The sequence below is a fragment of the Hyperolius riggenbachi genome, chromosome 9 (assembly GCF_040937935.1).
Source record: "Hyperolius riggenbachi isolate aHypRig1 chromosome 9, aHypRig1.pri, whole genome shotgun sequence".
In the NCBI taxonomy this organism is placed as follows: domain Eukaryota; kingdom Metazoa; phylum Chordata; class Amphibia; order Anura; family Hyperoliidae; genus Hyperolius; species Hyperolius riggenbachi.
The window spans coordinates 63299880-63316917 of record NC_090654.1 but is presented as its reverse complement, the minus strand read 5'-3'; the positions used below and the strand labels follow the sequence as shown (position 1 = coordinate 63316917).

The 17038-nt window shown below is 45.9% G+C and overlaps 1 protein-coding gene across 1 annotated transcript in view; it reads right to left on the bottom strand.

Annotated features, from left to right (window-relative positions):
- The window catches only part of LOC137532444 (E3 ubiquitin-protein ligase TRAIP-like), a 40968-nt gene that overhangs the window by 19804 nt on the left and 4126 nt on the right, over positions 1-17038 (bottom strand). Inside the window, exons 2-4 of the mRNA XM_068252932.1 lie at positions 11453-11510; positions 7526-7609; positions 6409-6448 (exon numbers count right to left, since the gene is read on the bottom strand). Coding sequence (XP_068109033.1) covers positions 6409-6448; positions 7526-7609; positions 11453-11510 — 182 coding nt within the window. The remainder of the gene's footprint in view (positions 1-6408; positions 6449-7525; positions 7610-11452; positions 11511-17038) is intronic.

The following is a 17038-nucleotide window of genomic DNA, read 5'->3' as shown; positions in this document are numbered from 1 at the left end:
CTCTCATATGACAGCTGACATCTCCCCTCAGTGATCAGGAGCCATCGCGATTGGCTCATGATCACTCCGCTCTGGCCAGCATCCCCGTTCGCTCTGCATTAAGTGTCGGGTCCCGGCTTGATGACGTCATCAAGCTGCGACCCGGAACTTAACGGCGGTGCGAGCGAGGATACCTGCCAGAGCGGAGGGGGCTAGAGCTGCTCATTGCTGGAGCCTGGGAGGGAAGTAAAGGCTGCTGGCAATACGGGGGACACTCGGCCACACTGGGGAAACCATGCCTAACTAGCCATACTAGGGATCCAGCTGCCTGACTACCCCCCACCCCCACCCAAATGAACCCTCTCACCTGCACATAAAAAGGCCTGGTCCTTAAGGGAAATTAGGCATCCGGTCCCCAAAGAGTTAAAGTGAGAGGAATATGGAGACTGCCATCCTCATTCCCTTATAAACAACGCAAGCTGCCTGGCTGTCATGCTGAGAATTCGGCTTTAGTTGCATTTGATCTGCATGCCTATTCTGGACCAAGAACATAAAGTGAATGTGAAGCAACATGTGACATGATGACATAAACATACTGACATGATACTAGCCCTACTAAGAAATTATGTGAAGTCCCTTTCTGTTTGCCAGTATAGGGAGTTAAAAATAAAAATTGGTGCGGTTATCTATGGAGAAAGAACTTTTATGATTTGTCGACCAACTTGGTTAACTTAGTCCCATTTTCCGAAGAGCTTAAACAGCCAAGAAACCATGCAACTTACCGTCAGGTAGAGGTGTCACATCGATAATTTCCGACAGGTCTGATCACTTTTCCGGTCAGTTCTATACAAAAATCAATGAGAAAAATGATCAAACCTGTCGGAAATTATCGATTCACCCTTTTACCTGACGGGAAATTGCATGGTGTGCATCAGGCATGATAGACCTCGAGATAAGGTTCTACTGCAGGAAAGTTCAAAGGGTCATTATTTCTGCTTTGCTTCACAGCTTAAAAAGAGTGAGTGTGGATTCTACGCTGCAACTGTAACAGTGATACAATGTTATGAATAAAGCTATAGAACTGAAAATACAACTTTTCTTTGCTACTAATGTTCTATTTATTATACGCGCTACACATATAATTACTCTCAAGTTTATATTCACTTCAGATTTGCTTCCAACCTCCTCAGCGGTATGCCAGACACTGTCGGGCAAGAAAATGCAAAAAGTGATATCCCCGACAGTGTCAGGCATGCCGCTCAGGAAGTTTTGCGATGCACAGGTGTTCACCAGTAAAAGTTTCTTCATTGTAGGGGCTGCAGTAGATGTTCGCTAGTAATAGGCTATCTAGTATAGGTGCCCCCCACCCCTGATCCAGCCACTACTCACCAAGCCTCCATCTAGTGATCTCCACAGACTCCCCTCCCGCACAACTCCAGTATTATTTATACGGAGGGAGGATCGGTACTGTTTAAAATCGATTGGGAATCGGCCTGCGGTATATGGGCAGCCGACCAATCTCTCTCTCTAATCAGATTCGATTAGAAAGAGATTGGTCTCTAGGTCGAACTCGATGGACGTGTGTCTTTTTTTTTATCTTTTCAGTTACTATAGAGTGGCTCAAATAGCCCAGATGGCACAGATACATGCTACCCATAACAGGCCACTCTGGGCTGAAATAGAAGATGATCTATTATCACCAATTAGTCTAGCGGCCCTTCAGTGGTCTCCACGCCTATCTCCGGTAAAATACAAAAAACAATCACCCCTATCAGCCCATTCACTCTCTATTTGGCAAAGGCTGAGATTTAATAAAAAACTGCAATCTGTGATTCCTACCCAAATGCCAGTGTTTGGCAATCCGGATTTCCCGCCGGGATGGGACCCACGTCCATTCCATTGGTGGGTCTCCCATAACTTCCTCACATTGGCAAATTTTCTTATCAACGAAAAATTTCCAGATTGGTCTACATTCTGCTCGCACACTACATTTTCACCTACTGAAAGCTTTAGAGCTGTTCAGATTTACCACTATCTAAAAGCTCTCATACAATCGAACCCTATTCCTACAACGCGCACTATATATGAGCACTGGTGTGGTCGGAGACCGCTGGAGGGCGGACTTATATCTTATCTATATTCCATCATATCCCAACCTCTGGAAATATACAAACTTCCATCTATGATAGCCTGGGAGGAGGATCTGGGACAGGAACTTAAGTTAAAACAATGGTCCAAATGTTGTCTTACACTGGCTAGGGGAAGTAATTACTTCACACACATTGAGACCAATTATAAAATTTTACATCGAACCTATATAACCCCTCAGAAACTGCATATTATATCCAAGGAAAACTCCCGCTTATGCTTTAGAGGGTGTGGACAGGTAGGCGATTTTGCGCATATATGGTGGTTCTGCCCAACAGCAAAGAAGTATTGGGCCCAGGTGGCTTCAGCCATAGGCACAGCTCTTGAGATATCCATACCTCCAGATCCCCTCCAATTATTATTAGGACATAAACCCCAGAGATGGAAATACCCACAGCACAGATTGGCTCAGCATGTGGCAAAGGCGGCTCGTCTACACGTAGCTCGCCAGTGGTTAAAACCCAATCTTTCATTCGAAATGACGGATGCCATCACTATGGATATACTTATATCTGAAAGATTGCTAGCAATAATAAATGATACAACGTTGTCCTTTACACGCACGTGGCAACCATGGCTCTCAGCCTCTGGGTCTCTGGGACTGAGGTCCTGTGCTCTCACCTTCTAGGGGCTATGCCCGCCCTTGCGGTTGTCCTGCATTGTTAGATAACAAACTGACCTGCACACTATTTTTTGTTTGTTTATATGTTTGTATGTTATGTTGCTAAACTGAAATATACCCTTTGCTAAGGGAAAAAACTAAAAGCTGTAAGTTTTCTATTGAATTGCTTAATAAAATTCTTTGAAACTAATTACGTCATTACACGCACGTCCACGCTGGCTCCCCCTAGCGATGCATATCAACAAAGCCATGAGATGCATCGCTATAGGGTACGCATACTAATGAACCTGTCCACACATGGTTGCTTAGCAACCAGTCTGTCAAAACCGCTGCTCAAAAACAAAAGTATTTAAAACCATATGCTTCAGGAGGCTTAAAAAGGGTGAAAATGAGTTGAACTTACCCGGGGCTTCTAATGGTCCCCCGCAAACATCCTGTGCCCGCGCAGCCACTCACTGATGCTTCGGCCCCGCCTTCGGTTCACTTCAGGAATTTCAGACTTTATAGTCTGAAAACCACTGCGCCTGCGTTGCTGTGTCCTTGCATCTGCTGATGTCACCAGGAGCATACTGCGCAGGCCCAGACCATACTCAATGGCTCTTTTGCATAGATAACTGGAGTTTCTCAACTCTTCCTGTACTGGAAACAATATTAGACTTATGTCTCTAGTCCTAATGTTTTATTATCTGTACTAATCATAATTTTTTTTTATTGCTTCAGTGTCCCTTTAAAATAAATCTGCTATTATTAGAGATGCGATCTAACCAGGAAGTCTCTTGCAGTGCAGTTGAGTGAGCGACGGGGCGTGGCGCATGATGTTGGAGGGAGTCCAAAGTATAAATACACCCATTAGGGATTGCGCCCCGCTGCAAAGTCTCTGAAGACGCAGGATACGCAAAACATTTTTTAGGCGGGATCTACTGCCACGCTGCCCCGCAGTCTCATCACAACTGGTATGTTTTCCTGCTTTTATGGACTTTTTGTACTGAATTATCAGCACTAAGCAGATTTTGTAATAAAGCAGTTTTATGAGATTTGGAATAGTGCCGGACAGCTTTCTCTTCTTGGATTGGTAATGTTGCTTACTTGCTACTGAGATCCTGAGCACAATCATCGACTCATAGGAGTAGAAGCACTGCCAGTTTGTTTACTACCCCTATTTAATCCACGTTGTTTGTTTTTCTGCGCCTCCTGCAGTGCCAGCTCTGTGCCCTCACTATTACTCATGGACTATAATACTATATATATATATATATATATATATTTCTGCACATCTAAAGTGATGCAGAAAAGCCTGTCTCCTTCTCCTCTGCCGCTCGGAAGAACACACTTCCAGAGTGTTGGAGCAAATAGAACACAGAGTAGGGACACCAAGAGCCAAATATAGTGTAGTATGTACTGGTAGTTGAAATGAAGTATGATAGAGTTACATAGTTACATAGTTATTTTGGTTGAAAAAAGACATACGTCTATCGAGTTCAACCAGTATAAAGTACAACACCAGCCTGCTCCCTCACATATCCCTGTTGATCCAGAGGAAGGCGAAAAAACCCTTACAAGGCATGGTCCAATTAGCCCCTAAAGGGAAAAATTCCTTCCCGACTCCAGATGGCAATCAGATAAAATCCCTGGATCAACATCATTAGGCATTACCTAGTAATTGTAGCCATGGATGTCTTTCAACGCAAGGAAAGCATCTAAGCCCCCTTTAAATGCAGGTATAGAGTTTGCCATAACGACTTCCTGTGGCAATGCATTCCACATCTTAATCACTCTAACTGTAAAGAACCCTTTCCTAAATAAATGGCTAAAACGTTTTTCCTCCATGCGCAGATCATGTCCTCTAGTCCTTTGAGAAGGCCTAGGGACAAAAAGCTCATCTGCCAAGGTATTATAGATCCCCTCTAAGGCATCTTTTCTCTAGACTAAATAAACCCAGTTTATCTAACCTTTCTCGATAAGTGAGACCTTCCATCCCACGCATCAATTTTGTTGCTCGTCTTTGCAATAATGAGTAATAAGCTATACTCACAAATCAGCGTTACCTCCAAGGCAACCACTGTAATAGCAGGTGGGGAAATTAGACCTGACCTCACTCAGGATTAAGAAGTCGCTCTCCGTAGATAAGGAAAAAAGGGGGTAACACCCCTCCACCAGGGGTGGACTTAATATAGTGTAGTATGGATACAGAGGTGCCAAAAGGATAAAATAATCTAAAAAGTTTAAAACATAAGGAGGCAGTGGTGGACCTACCCCCTCCAAGCAGACACAAAAATTGCCAATGTGTTTGTCAAATACAACAAGTTCATTTACATACTCCGGAGGACAATGCAACGCATTTCGCAGGTTTAATCCCACTTCATCAGGCAATAACAACGGAGCAATAGCATATGTGGACAGTAGAAGAGCCAGGCACCTTTGTCTTGCGTGTGTTGGAGCAAATAGGGTGAGGAGGATGTGGGGGACGCTTTTCCTATTTGCTCTCTGTTGTCCATCATGTGCTAGCCAATGGTACTTGCTATTTTTCGATAGCTCAGAGCTGGAGGTAATTACCAAACATCTCTCCTGGCTTTACCGCATGTTCTAATCTTTATGAATTGACATTTACTGACGTGTTGAGGTATTCACCACACAAGTCGGTAATTTACCTCACTGGTGGGAGATTTCAGCCTGCCATGCAGTAACAGCCTTAGTGAATCATTTACTGACTGATCTGTGAAATCAGCTGTTTTCTGCATTCCTGCAAGCAGTAAAGCTTTGTGAATGCTGGCTTTGTGTCTCCTCAGCTGAAATGAAGGAGGCACTCAATTGGCGTATAAACTTGCGTTTATAAAATAAGTAGCAAACACGACATGTTTCGGGGTTTCCCCCTTCCTCAAGGTACACTTGAGGAAGGGGGAAACCCCGAAACATGTCGTGTTTACTACTTATTTTATAAACGCAAGTTTATACGCCAATTGAGTGCCTCCTTCATTTCAGCTGTTTGCATCTATATGGTGGAGTGGTGACCCACGGAGGGATTGTGCACCGGCAGACCAGGTGACATACCTGGTGGTGAGGCCCAGCTCAGCAACCCCCGTGTTTGCTTTGTGTCTCCTCCCATAATGATATATCTTTGCAGTTGTTTGTGTCTCCTCACATCCCGGAGATGAAGTTGTCCTGAAGTTACTTGAATCTTTACCTCTATTGCAATAAGATATCCCAGCAGTCTCATTCCTACCCATACTAGTGAGAATTCCCTGCACTAGTTTGAGTCCCCTCCACTTCCTCAATGAAGAGATTACTCTGCAGTATTTTGAGTCTCCTCCCATCCCACGCTGGTGAAGTTTTCCTGCAGTAACGTATACCTTCACACCTTGGGCCACAAGTGTCAAACCTAGTACTCAAGGGTCACAGCCATGCCAGTGTTTAGGATGGAACGAGAAATGGAGATGTGTTCTACTTCATGAACCACACCTTTCCTGATTCAGTCCCATCAATTTGAGTTGTGCCAAAAAAAAAGGCAAGGACTTCAGCCCTTGTGGACTAAAGTTTGACATCCCTGGCTTGGGGAATAATGAAGTATCCCTGCACTAGTATGGGTATTTTCCCCGCCCACACGGTGAGATTTCCATGCTAGAGCCTGAATGTTGAAACCATAAAAAAAAAATGTTACTCACCTTTTATGTGAAGACTGGCTTTCACTCTGTCCACTTCATTCTGCAGCAAGAGAAGACAGCAGAACATGACTCCAAGGAAATCTAAAAGCACAACAGAATATACCACCTTCTTCATTGTAGTTAGGCTCAGTTCACATTGAGCTGGAACACAAACAGCATGTTCGGAGCGGACAGTGCAGTGTCTGCTCCAATGACATTGTGCATCTGCTTGCATTTAAGAGCAGATGCGTTTCTACCACAGGCTTCTGTGGGCCACGCATCCGCAGTTGCACGTTCCGTGCCTTTAAATTTGCCAGGAGGCTGTTCCCGACAGCAATGTATAAGCTAGGTGCTGCTTGGTAGTCAGCGCTTACCACTAGTTTGTAGTGAGAAATTTCAGTATATGTGCTCCTCACATTGTTGGTGATTAGGAACATATTTTGAATAGCGACAGGTTCAATGTACAGCCTTAGTGACGGTTCACAATTGTTTTAAATACGTATCCGTGTCTCTGTCTTTGGGCCCGGATCAAAACCGGAGACACGGATACCTATGTTAAATAGCAGCAGTCTTTACATACTTCAAAAACGGATCCGGATACAAAAACTGAACGGAGTGTCCCCAACTCGTGCAGATCTGGATCGATCCCTGATACACAGAGAAGTAGCGACGGGCAATGCAAAAACGGATCTCCCTCTACACAGAAAACTTTGCACACAAAACGGAGGGAGATCCACATTGCCTACTGCCTGCCCCTTCCCCCTATAAGTGTCCCGCCAGGTAGCCCGAGGGGGTAGCAGCCAGGACAAGGGGGGGGGGGGGGGCTGCTGGCACAGCGGCTGGGAAGGGGGGGAGGGGTTGCCCCCCGCCCTCAACTGGGCCTCCCCTCTACTGGGTCCACCCATCCCCGCATCCCCTCCAGCTATGTGCGGAAAAAGTAAAATAAGCGAGCAGGGAAGCACCTTACTTAGCTGGAAAAGGGCAACACAGATCCGGTTGCGTTCCGGTTTCTGAAAACATGAGCCCGGACCACAGATTGCGTTCTGCAACCGGGTCTAGTGTGGACCGACCCATACCTTTCATGATGGGAAGCAGGGGGAACACTGACACAGAAACAAACTACAATAAGAACCATTACCTTCAGCGATTCCGCATCTAGCGTTGTGTCCTCCTCTAAGCCAACGTCATAGAAAAGTTTGTTGATAATTTGCCGGTTGCTCACCTACAATAATCAAACAATATTTGTTAAAGCTGTTACGGCTGGTGAATTAGAAGCCCCATTTTTATTTTCCCAGTGCATTGTGGGAGGAGAAAAGCATAACTGAAGGACTGACCAAATATGTTATGTTTCCAAAAAGATCTTTTAGTGACTGCTGCCTAAAATCCTTAGCTTCTCTTTACATTGTTCCTTTTACAGGAAAATTGCAGTGTGCACGTCTACCATCATTAATGAAATGCTCATAATTTTGGCTTACATGCATATTTCATGTAATTTGTATGCAGCTTGGTTGTAGGGCAATAAAAACAAACATTTTAGATTGGCCCAATTGCAAAATACAATTTACATTAACTCTGCATGCAAGCTGGAATTATCTGCATCTCACTGACCACCTCTATCCCCACATAACATACTCTCTGGGAGGGGGATAAACTGGATTTTGAGAAATTCAGACCAGAGATTCTAGATGATTTATCTCCACAGCCAGGTGAACTCTATGAGTTTCCTAAAGCTCGGCCAAAAATAATGGTGTGCACACACTTGAAAGATTAATGAAAGATCTTAGACCAATTTTACCACCTTCTATGTAGTATAAGAGCCATACTCTACACACAGTCTATCCTATGGAGCTGAACTCCCCATCAGACAGAAATCTTTGCAAAATGCTGCACACAAAGATGCTGTACACATGCAACAGATCAGTATCTGCAAAAGATCCGTTCCTGTAAAAGATCCGTTCCTGCAAAATGCATTCAGAGTCTATATCTGCAGATCCTAATACACACCTTGTTTAACCTTCCTGGCCGTGCAGGAGGTTTTCTCAGGCCCTGCTGGGACGATTTGCGTAACTTTGCTAGCTGCATGAGCACACCGATCGCCGCCGCCCCACGCCGATTCACCGTTATCCGCCGCGCCGCAGAGCCCCCCCCCCCACAGACCCGTGCGCTGCCTGGCCTATCAGCGCCAGGCAGCGCTGAGGGGTGGATCGGGACTCCCTTAGACATCACGACGCCCATGACGTCATCCCGCCCCGTCACGATGGCAACGAGGGAAGCTCTCCAGGAAATCCCGTTCTTTGAACGGGATTTCCTGATCGCCGATGGCGATCGGGGAGGATAGGGGGATGCTGCTGCACAGCGGCTATCATGTAGTGAGTCCTAGGCTCGCTACATGATTTAAAAAAAAACAAACTAAAAAAAAAAAAACACTGCGCTGCCCCCTGGCGGTTTTTAATAGACCGCCAGGAGGTTTAACAGACATTCATCTGCAGATTACCTGCAGATCAGATCCACCAGGATAGATCTTCAGATCTGCAGATGAATGTCTGTTAAACAAGGTGTGTATGAGGATCTGCAGATATAGACTATGAATGCATTTTGCAGGAACGGATCTTTTGCAGGAACAGATCTTTTGCAGATACTGATCTGTTGCAGGTGTACAGCATCTTTGTGTGCAGCATTTTGCAAAGATTTTTTTTATCTGATGGGGAGTTCAGCTCCATAGAATAGACTGTGTAGAGTATACCCTCATACTACATGGAAGGTGGTAAAATTGGTTTAAGATCTTTCATTAATTTTTCAAATGTGTATGTAGCATAAGTCTTCTGGGTATGGAATTACCTGAATTGCTTGGTCTCTGAATGGAGTCAATACCCCAGATTTGTAAAAATCCTGGGAGCCGAAGAAAGTCCAATAACAGACCAGTAGACAGAAATTGCTCCATTTCCACTTAGAACTGTGGGTCCGTGAGTGAATAGGTATGTTTTTATGTTTAGTTTTTCACTAGAAACACCATTGAATAAAAACCTCCACCTTTCTCCTTGCATAGCAGGGTTGCAAACAATTGTTGTACCCCTTTTACTATTACGTTCAAAATAAAATAAAGGGATACTTTATATATTCTTTGTAGTGGTAGAAGACACTTAACGAGAATCTGCAATAAAAAAATAAAAGAAAATCACTCTGGGGGATACTTACCTTTGGAGCGGGAAGCCTCTGGATCCTAAAGAGGCTTCCCCCGTCCCTCCGTTCAAATGCCAGGGTCCCCCGAAGTGCGGTGAGGTAAATATTTACCCACCGTGATCCTGCCCAGGCGCACTAGCCGCTCTTCATTTGGGTTAAGGCGGAAATAGCTGAACCCGATTGATCCGCTCTACTACACAGGTGCGAGTCCTTTTGCGTCTGCGCAGTAGAGAGGATACGATCGGGCTCGGCTGTTTCCGCCTAGCCCGAACAAAGAGCTGCTACTGCACTGGATCCCAGAGAGGTAAATAAATCATTCCTTGTCAAGCTTGTTGGGGAGGATTCCGGGAAGTCATCACTGGATTCCCTGACTGTACAAGGGAGGGGGAAGCCTCACTGAGACCCCGAGGCATCCTCCTCCACAGGTAAGTATCCCCCAGAGGTTTTATTTATTTATTTACAGAGTCTCTTTAAAGTGTACATGAGATCTCGTTACTGTGAGTATTTATACTTACCTGGGGTTTCCTCCAGCCCCATGAGGTGCGTCCTCTGTGGCCGCTCCTTTGCCTCGTAATCTCCTCCGGTAATCTGGCTAGTTGTGCGATTCTGCGCATGTGTGGCCATGCAAGCACAGAACGCGGCAGTGGGTGTAAGCGCAGAAGAGCTGGCAAGATTTCCAGAGGAGATTACAAGGTAATGGAGCCGCCGGGGAGGACGCATCTCATTGGGCTGGAGAAAGCTCCAGGTAAGTATAAATACCCCCAGTAACAAGATGCCAGATTCCCTCTGAGCAGTGCAGACAATGAAAATATCACATCAAAACGCGATGCAATTACATTACAATGTCACTTTCACGCTGTAATGCTTGTGGTGTGGTGCATTCTGTCAATGCAGTGGTTGCACTGCGTTACCAGGCGAAGCACCCGATTCTGGGTGCGGTGCAAGCATAAGTCTATGGACTGTATGCTGCACTGTGTCACATCGCACTGAAGTTGTGTGATGCAACGTTACAGAATAGCTGCAATCCTAATTTTCTGCAACAGATATAGTGTGAAGGTAGCTTTAGAGAGTCTTAGCAGAGATTTGAAGGAGGGTTGAAGGAGGAAGCATAGTCACTCAAAGCTGGTGCTTTTCTGCACAACTCGGGTTACAACAGAGGAGGAGAGCTGACAACTGCCGGGTGCTCACCATAAATAGTCAGGTGGCTAGGGAGAACACTATTATATATTTTTTTGGGGGGTGGAATCTGTGTACTCCCTGGCACTTGTATTTGTAACACAGGGATCATATCCAGGCTCCAACTAAAGATCCATAGTGAATCTGAATGAGTGAATATGGGCTTTTATTGGTAACCTGAAGTGGTAAAAAACAGTGCGTTACCATAACGCAACACATTACACCGTAAAGTGCGGTAAGCAACGTTATAAGACTTTATAGCGCTGGACCATATCATCCCACTGTAAGCCTAGCCTCAATGTTCTCTGCAAGGCGCAGTTGAGAAAGAGGATGGTCAGCACATAACCACAAGGGCTGCTTTATTTCTGGACATATCCAGGATCCCCACAAATCAGACAGCTCACATGTTTCGGACAATCTGGTCCTTAATCAGGAACTACGATTATGAACTAGATTGTCCGAAAAATGTCATCTGTCTGATTTGTGTGGAACCTGGATACGTCCAGAAATAAAGCAGCCCTTGTGGTTATGTGCAGACCATCCTCTCTTTTGTACATTGCATAGGTTTTGCTGACCTGGTCAAGCATTGCCCTAGGATTGTTTGGGGAGAAGCGGTATTCCTTCTTCATCTGCAGTTGGGAAAGCTGCACTAAAGTGTAAGCCAAGAACTGAAATAAAAGAAGCCATGTGTGAATCATAATTTATTTACCTGGATGCGACACTGTGGACATGTGCGGTTTGGAGCAGAGCTGAACCATTGCTGCAGACTGAAGAGGAAATAAATGTTACACTGGATGTCCAAATGCAATACACACAATTTCAGCAGTTATAATGGCTATGAAACAAAGCAAACTAAGAAGTGCAGCAAATAAAATAGCGCATGTGGTAACTTGTATATAAAGTCTATGGCTAAAAGTATTAGAGGCAAAGGATCCGCAGGACAGCCAGGGAACTAGTATTGTCTAGAGAGAAATAAATATGGCAGCCTCCATATTCATCTTGCTTCAGTTGTCCTTTAACGCCTAACCTTAACTTTCGCTCCCTCCATAGCTCCTAACCTTGGGGAGGAGGTTAGGGTTAAGTTTATGAGTTAAGGAGGTGGTATTAGGGTTAGGATTAAGGAGAGGGACAGAGAGGATAAGGTTAGGAGTTAAGGGGGATAAGTTAAGGGTTAGGAGTTAAAGGGACACTTAAGCCAGGAATAAAAAAAATAAATCAGTTTTACTTGCCTGGGGCTTCTACTACCCCCTCCAGCCATCCCGTGCCTTCACAGTCACTCACAGAGCCTCCGGTCCCCAGCTAGTTTCGTTTTCGCTGACAGGCCCGACAGGCCTGGCCACGCGTAATTTTCTTTGCATTCCTGTCCGCAACAGCGTCCTGCGCCTGTGCAGGATGTGATTGAGGATGGGAACATGAAGAAGGATATGCGTGGCCAGGCCTGCGCAGGCGCAGAAAGCCCGCTGACTCCCTGTCAAGGCCTGTCAGGGAAAACAAAACTAGCTGGCGGGCAGGGGACCGGAGGCTCCATGGGTGACTGCGAGGGCACAGGATGGCTGCAGGGGCTGGTAGAAGCCCCAGGCAAGCAAAACTGATTTTTTTATTCCTGGCTTAAGTGTCCCTTTAAGGAGGAGAACTTAAGGGTTAGGGTTAAGTGTTAAGGAGGGGAGGCAAGGAGGTTAAGGTTAGGGGTTAAGGAGAGGGGGGGAAGTTAAGGTTAGGAGTTGAGGGGGAAGTAAAGGGTCAGGGCTAAGGTTTGTGGTTAAGGAGGGGGTGGTTAAGGAGTGGGGAAGGTTAGGTGCTGAGAGGGGAGGTGAAGGGTTAGGGGTTAAGGTGGGGATAGTTAAGGGGAAGGTTAAGGAGGATGAAGGTTAAAGTTAGGAGTTAAGGAGGGGGAATGTGAAGGGTTAAGGTTAGGGGTTAATGGTTACTAATTTTACGTAAACTTTTTTTTTCCTGATACTTTAGTTATGTACTGTAATTTATTATGTGAGTAAATGTGTTCGCTGTGCACAGCCACAGCAAGAAAAGAAAGATTCCAGGCTATAATCAGACATTGACGCCGAAGGGATTGAAATATTGTATACGCTTTACTTGAGTGTGTAAGGGCCCGTTTCCACTTGTGCTGCGCGAGGCGGCTCCTCCTGGTCTGCGGGTAGGCAGATGAATCCCATCAGCCATGCAATTTGTTATGGGATTCCAGCCTCCAGCATGGAAACGGATGCCAATGTCGGCCGAATCGCTAGCGCAAGCGATTCGGCCAGAGGTGCCATTGTTTCCTATGGCAGTTTCCCCGCCTGAAACTACGGATTTGCAGCGGAAACCGCGCTAATGGAAACAGGCCCTAACTGCATGGACGGCATATTACGCAAGTACCTATACTAGTAATGGCAGACATGCTCACAATGAATAAAGTTCATAGTGTATATGGAAGCAGAGGCATAGCAATAGCAACTGCTATGGGTCCCTGGAGCATAGGGGGCCAGGTGGTACTTAAAGCGAGCCTGAAGCGAAAATTAAAATAAAGAACAGATACTCACCTAAGGAAAGAGAAGGCTCTGGGTCCTATAGAGCCTTCCCGTTCTCTGCGTTCTCCCGCAGGCTCCCCCGTTAGCAGTCTGCAGCCAGTCCATTGTAGACTGCCCTTTTCTGCTTCCCCTGGGCTTCGGCAGTCTTCGGAAGCACTTGAGATTTCGAAGACAGGCCACTCTGTACAGCGCACACACAAACGCACTCTCTCGCTCACTCACACGTGCAGTACCGAGCCACCAGGCTTCAGGGGCTCGAGTGTTCCAAAGACTGCCGAAGTCTCCCGTGGCAGGAGATTCAAATAGGGGGGGGGGGGGCAACGGGGGAACGAGGACACTGTCAGGAGCCCGGGAAGGTTCTATAGGACTCCTTCCCTCTCTTTAGGCATCTCTTTTTTTTTAATTCCGCTTCAGACTCATACAAAGAGGGCCAAATTGTACAAAGGGACCTAGCTGTGAGACGAATTTGTACACTGGGACCTAGTCGTGGGCTAACTTCAAGGTCTACTGGCCACCTTCCTCCCTTATAAAGTTCTCTGGTGTCTAGTAGTCCTCCCTCCCCTATACAGTTCCCTGGTGTCTAGAGACCCCCACCCTCCCCTTTACAGTTTCCTAAGGTTTAGTGCTTTTCCCTAACCTGCCCATATGGCTTCCTAGTGTTCTAGTGCTTCACCTCCAATATAGTTTCCCTGGTTGTGTAGAGCGGGCCAAGCATAATGCAAAGTGGGAAAACCACTTGAGGGCCAAATGTCATGGCTCTGAGGGACTGGAGTTTGAGATGTATGCTTTAATGTATTCACCATTAACTTTGCGTTCTTCCACCCTCCAACTTTTTCTGAGTTGATTATAAATTGCCCAATTAACTCATACCCATAGGGTAGGGGCAGGTGGCATTTCTTGAGAGTGCCTCCATCTGAGGGCACCATGAAAGTTTTGCTATGGGGCCCCATGATCTCTAGCTACCCCACTGTACAGAAGGATACATAATTTAATTCAGTGTTAAAGGAGTTCTATTGCTGTTTATAAAAACAAAAAGTGTCACTTATCTGGGGCTTCTAACGACATGACTGCCACAGCAGATAAGCTCATTTGAAAGCACTAGATGTTAAAGCGGACCTGAACTCAGAATGTCCTCTCTGCTTTAAAAAATACACAACAGCATAATAACCTTTAAAGGAATCATCAGGCTAAAAATAATCAGCTTTACTCACCTGGGGCTTTCTCCAGCCCCTTGCAGCAGACTGTCCCACACTGACAGCTCCACTCTGCGCCACCGTCCCAGGCTCCCCGCACGGTGCAGAGGACAACCGTGAAGCGCTAGTGTCAATCAACATGGCGTTGTCCGCAGCATTTTGTTTAAAGGAAACATCCAGGCTAAAAAATATACAAAAATCAACTTACCTCGGGCTTCCTCCAGCCCCTGGCTGCCGGACTGTGTCCTCGCCGCAGCTCCGCTTCCCGCCAGTGGCCCAGGCTCCCCTCTGGTATCACAGGCCACGCTGCGTTCCACTGTGCGTCTCATATCATCCGGACTGTACAGGCACAGTAGTTCTACGCATACGCAGTACAATCTGGATGACGTCAATGCGCCGCACATTAAAGCGCAAGTAGATGCGGACCCGGCGAGGTCGACATCTACATCAGAGGAGACTGGGAGCCACCGGAGCTGCGGCGAGGGCACATGACGGTTGCCAGGGGCTGGAGTAAGCACGCGGTAAGTTGATTTTTGTTTATTTTATTTTTTGCCTGGCCACTCCCTTTAAAGAACGTTTGCTATTGTGTATCTTTTAGAGCAGAGGACGTTCTGAGTTCAGGTCCACTTTAAGGAAAAGTGTGCATTGGCACTGATAGAGCTACAGGTAGTGATGCCAAAAGGTTATAGCATATATGCATTGGAATACAATTTATACCAGTTACCCTCCTGGACAGAAATGGCGGCATACTCCTGGGTTCAACTCCACCCCCTGAACCCGATTGGACAGATCTTTATTATAAATTAAAGGAATCCAGGCCCCCCTGCCATTCTCTTTTTTTTCTGTCCTCGATGGACAAGGTCTTTAACTTTTTCTTATGGTTTTGGGTGTCCGTTTTTTGTTTGGAAGGTACTTGGCGCCCGTTTTTATTTTTTATCCGCGGGTTCAGCCTCTCCCGCTTATAATGCATTGCGCTGCTTAAATAGTGGCTAAAAATGCATCTTACCACCACTCCTCTGCCTTTATGCCTCCTTAGGACTCGGAGCGGCTTCCTCCATCTCATTCATCCCCCTTCGCCGGCCAAAATCTCGCGGGACGTCGGGAGACTAGTTGGATTGGCGGAGAGGGCGGCTGACGTCATTTCCGCCCAACACGGATATACCAAACACGGAAGAGCGTTCAGTGGCAAGCGGCAAGGAGCGTGGTGACAGCGTTTCAGCTGTTGGGACCGCTCTGGATTCAGCGGCAGTAAGCGTCAGGCTCAGCAAGAGGGAACATAAACCCTAAGACTGCAGGAGCAGGTATGTGTGGGATGCTATCCGATATACTGGATGTATATTCATTACGTGCTTAAACATAGTAGAGGCAGACCTAATGTATACATATGTATTACAGGATGGATGACTCTAGGCAAGGGGAAGGCAGTGTGGAGGAGGTGGACAGGTAACTGGGGTCTAAAGGACACCATTATTTACCTATTACACTATGGGTGTGTAATTTAAAGCTGACTGATCACTGGTGTCAGGTCTTTCTAGTTAAAAAGAGTGCCATCTCTCTTAGAAGATGCGGATGTTCTTTGTGGAACATATCTATTTTTTTCTTTATGTCTCCACAGTCCGCAAGAGAGACGAGAGGAGAGTGATATGTCTAAAGGACATACATCCTCAGCAGAGCATCACTCAAGATCTAAATCAAGATCCAAGGCTAATACTTCCTCTCAGGATGCAAGATCATCTAGGAGAGATTCACCAAAGAAACATAAGAAATCATCATGCAAAGGGAAGAAGAAGTCTCCTGAGAGACAGTCTTCCAGGCGCCGTTCCCCGCACAGGAGAGAAAGATCTCATGAAAGACATTATGATGATTATAACCCTCATAGGAGTAGATCTCCTAGGAGAAGACACTATGAAAGTAGTAGATATTACTCTCCTGACAGATATTACAGGTCAGAGAGACGTTATTCCCCAGTTCCATCAAAACAGCAAGATATCAGGGAGCAGAGATATCAGCAACCGGCAAAATCTTTATGTTGGTCATGCGCACAGCCAGCATTGCCGGACAAGATGGTGTGCGAATCCTGCTTTGCGGAACTAGGCAGAGATAAGGAAGTGGATAATCAGCAGGTTATGTCATATATACAGCAGGCAGTTCAAGAAACTTTTTCTAAAATGGCCTCCACACAACCTACCTTATCGGCTCAGCTAACAATCGCAGAGGAATCTGGGGAACATGGAGGAGCTACTGCTCTAGGTTTTGATTTTGCCTTAGTACCAGCATTTATCTCGGCAATTAAAGAAGCAATAGGTTGGGAGGAGGGTGAAGAATCAGAGCAACAACCTGATAAATATTACCCTCACCTAAATAGGCAACCTAATAACTTCCCATTAATGAATATTATTAAGGATATCTTCATCAAGGAGTGGGCCAAGGTGGATCAAAAGCCTTCACTATCTAATCGTTTCTCAAAAATGTATCCGTTAAGTACAGAAGATTCAAAATTGATGGAATCAGCTCCTATAGTGGATGCTTCAATAATGAGATTGGCCCGACATGTGACGTTACCCATGGATGATGGTG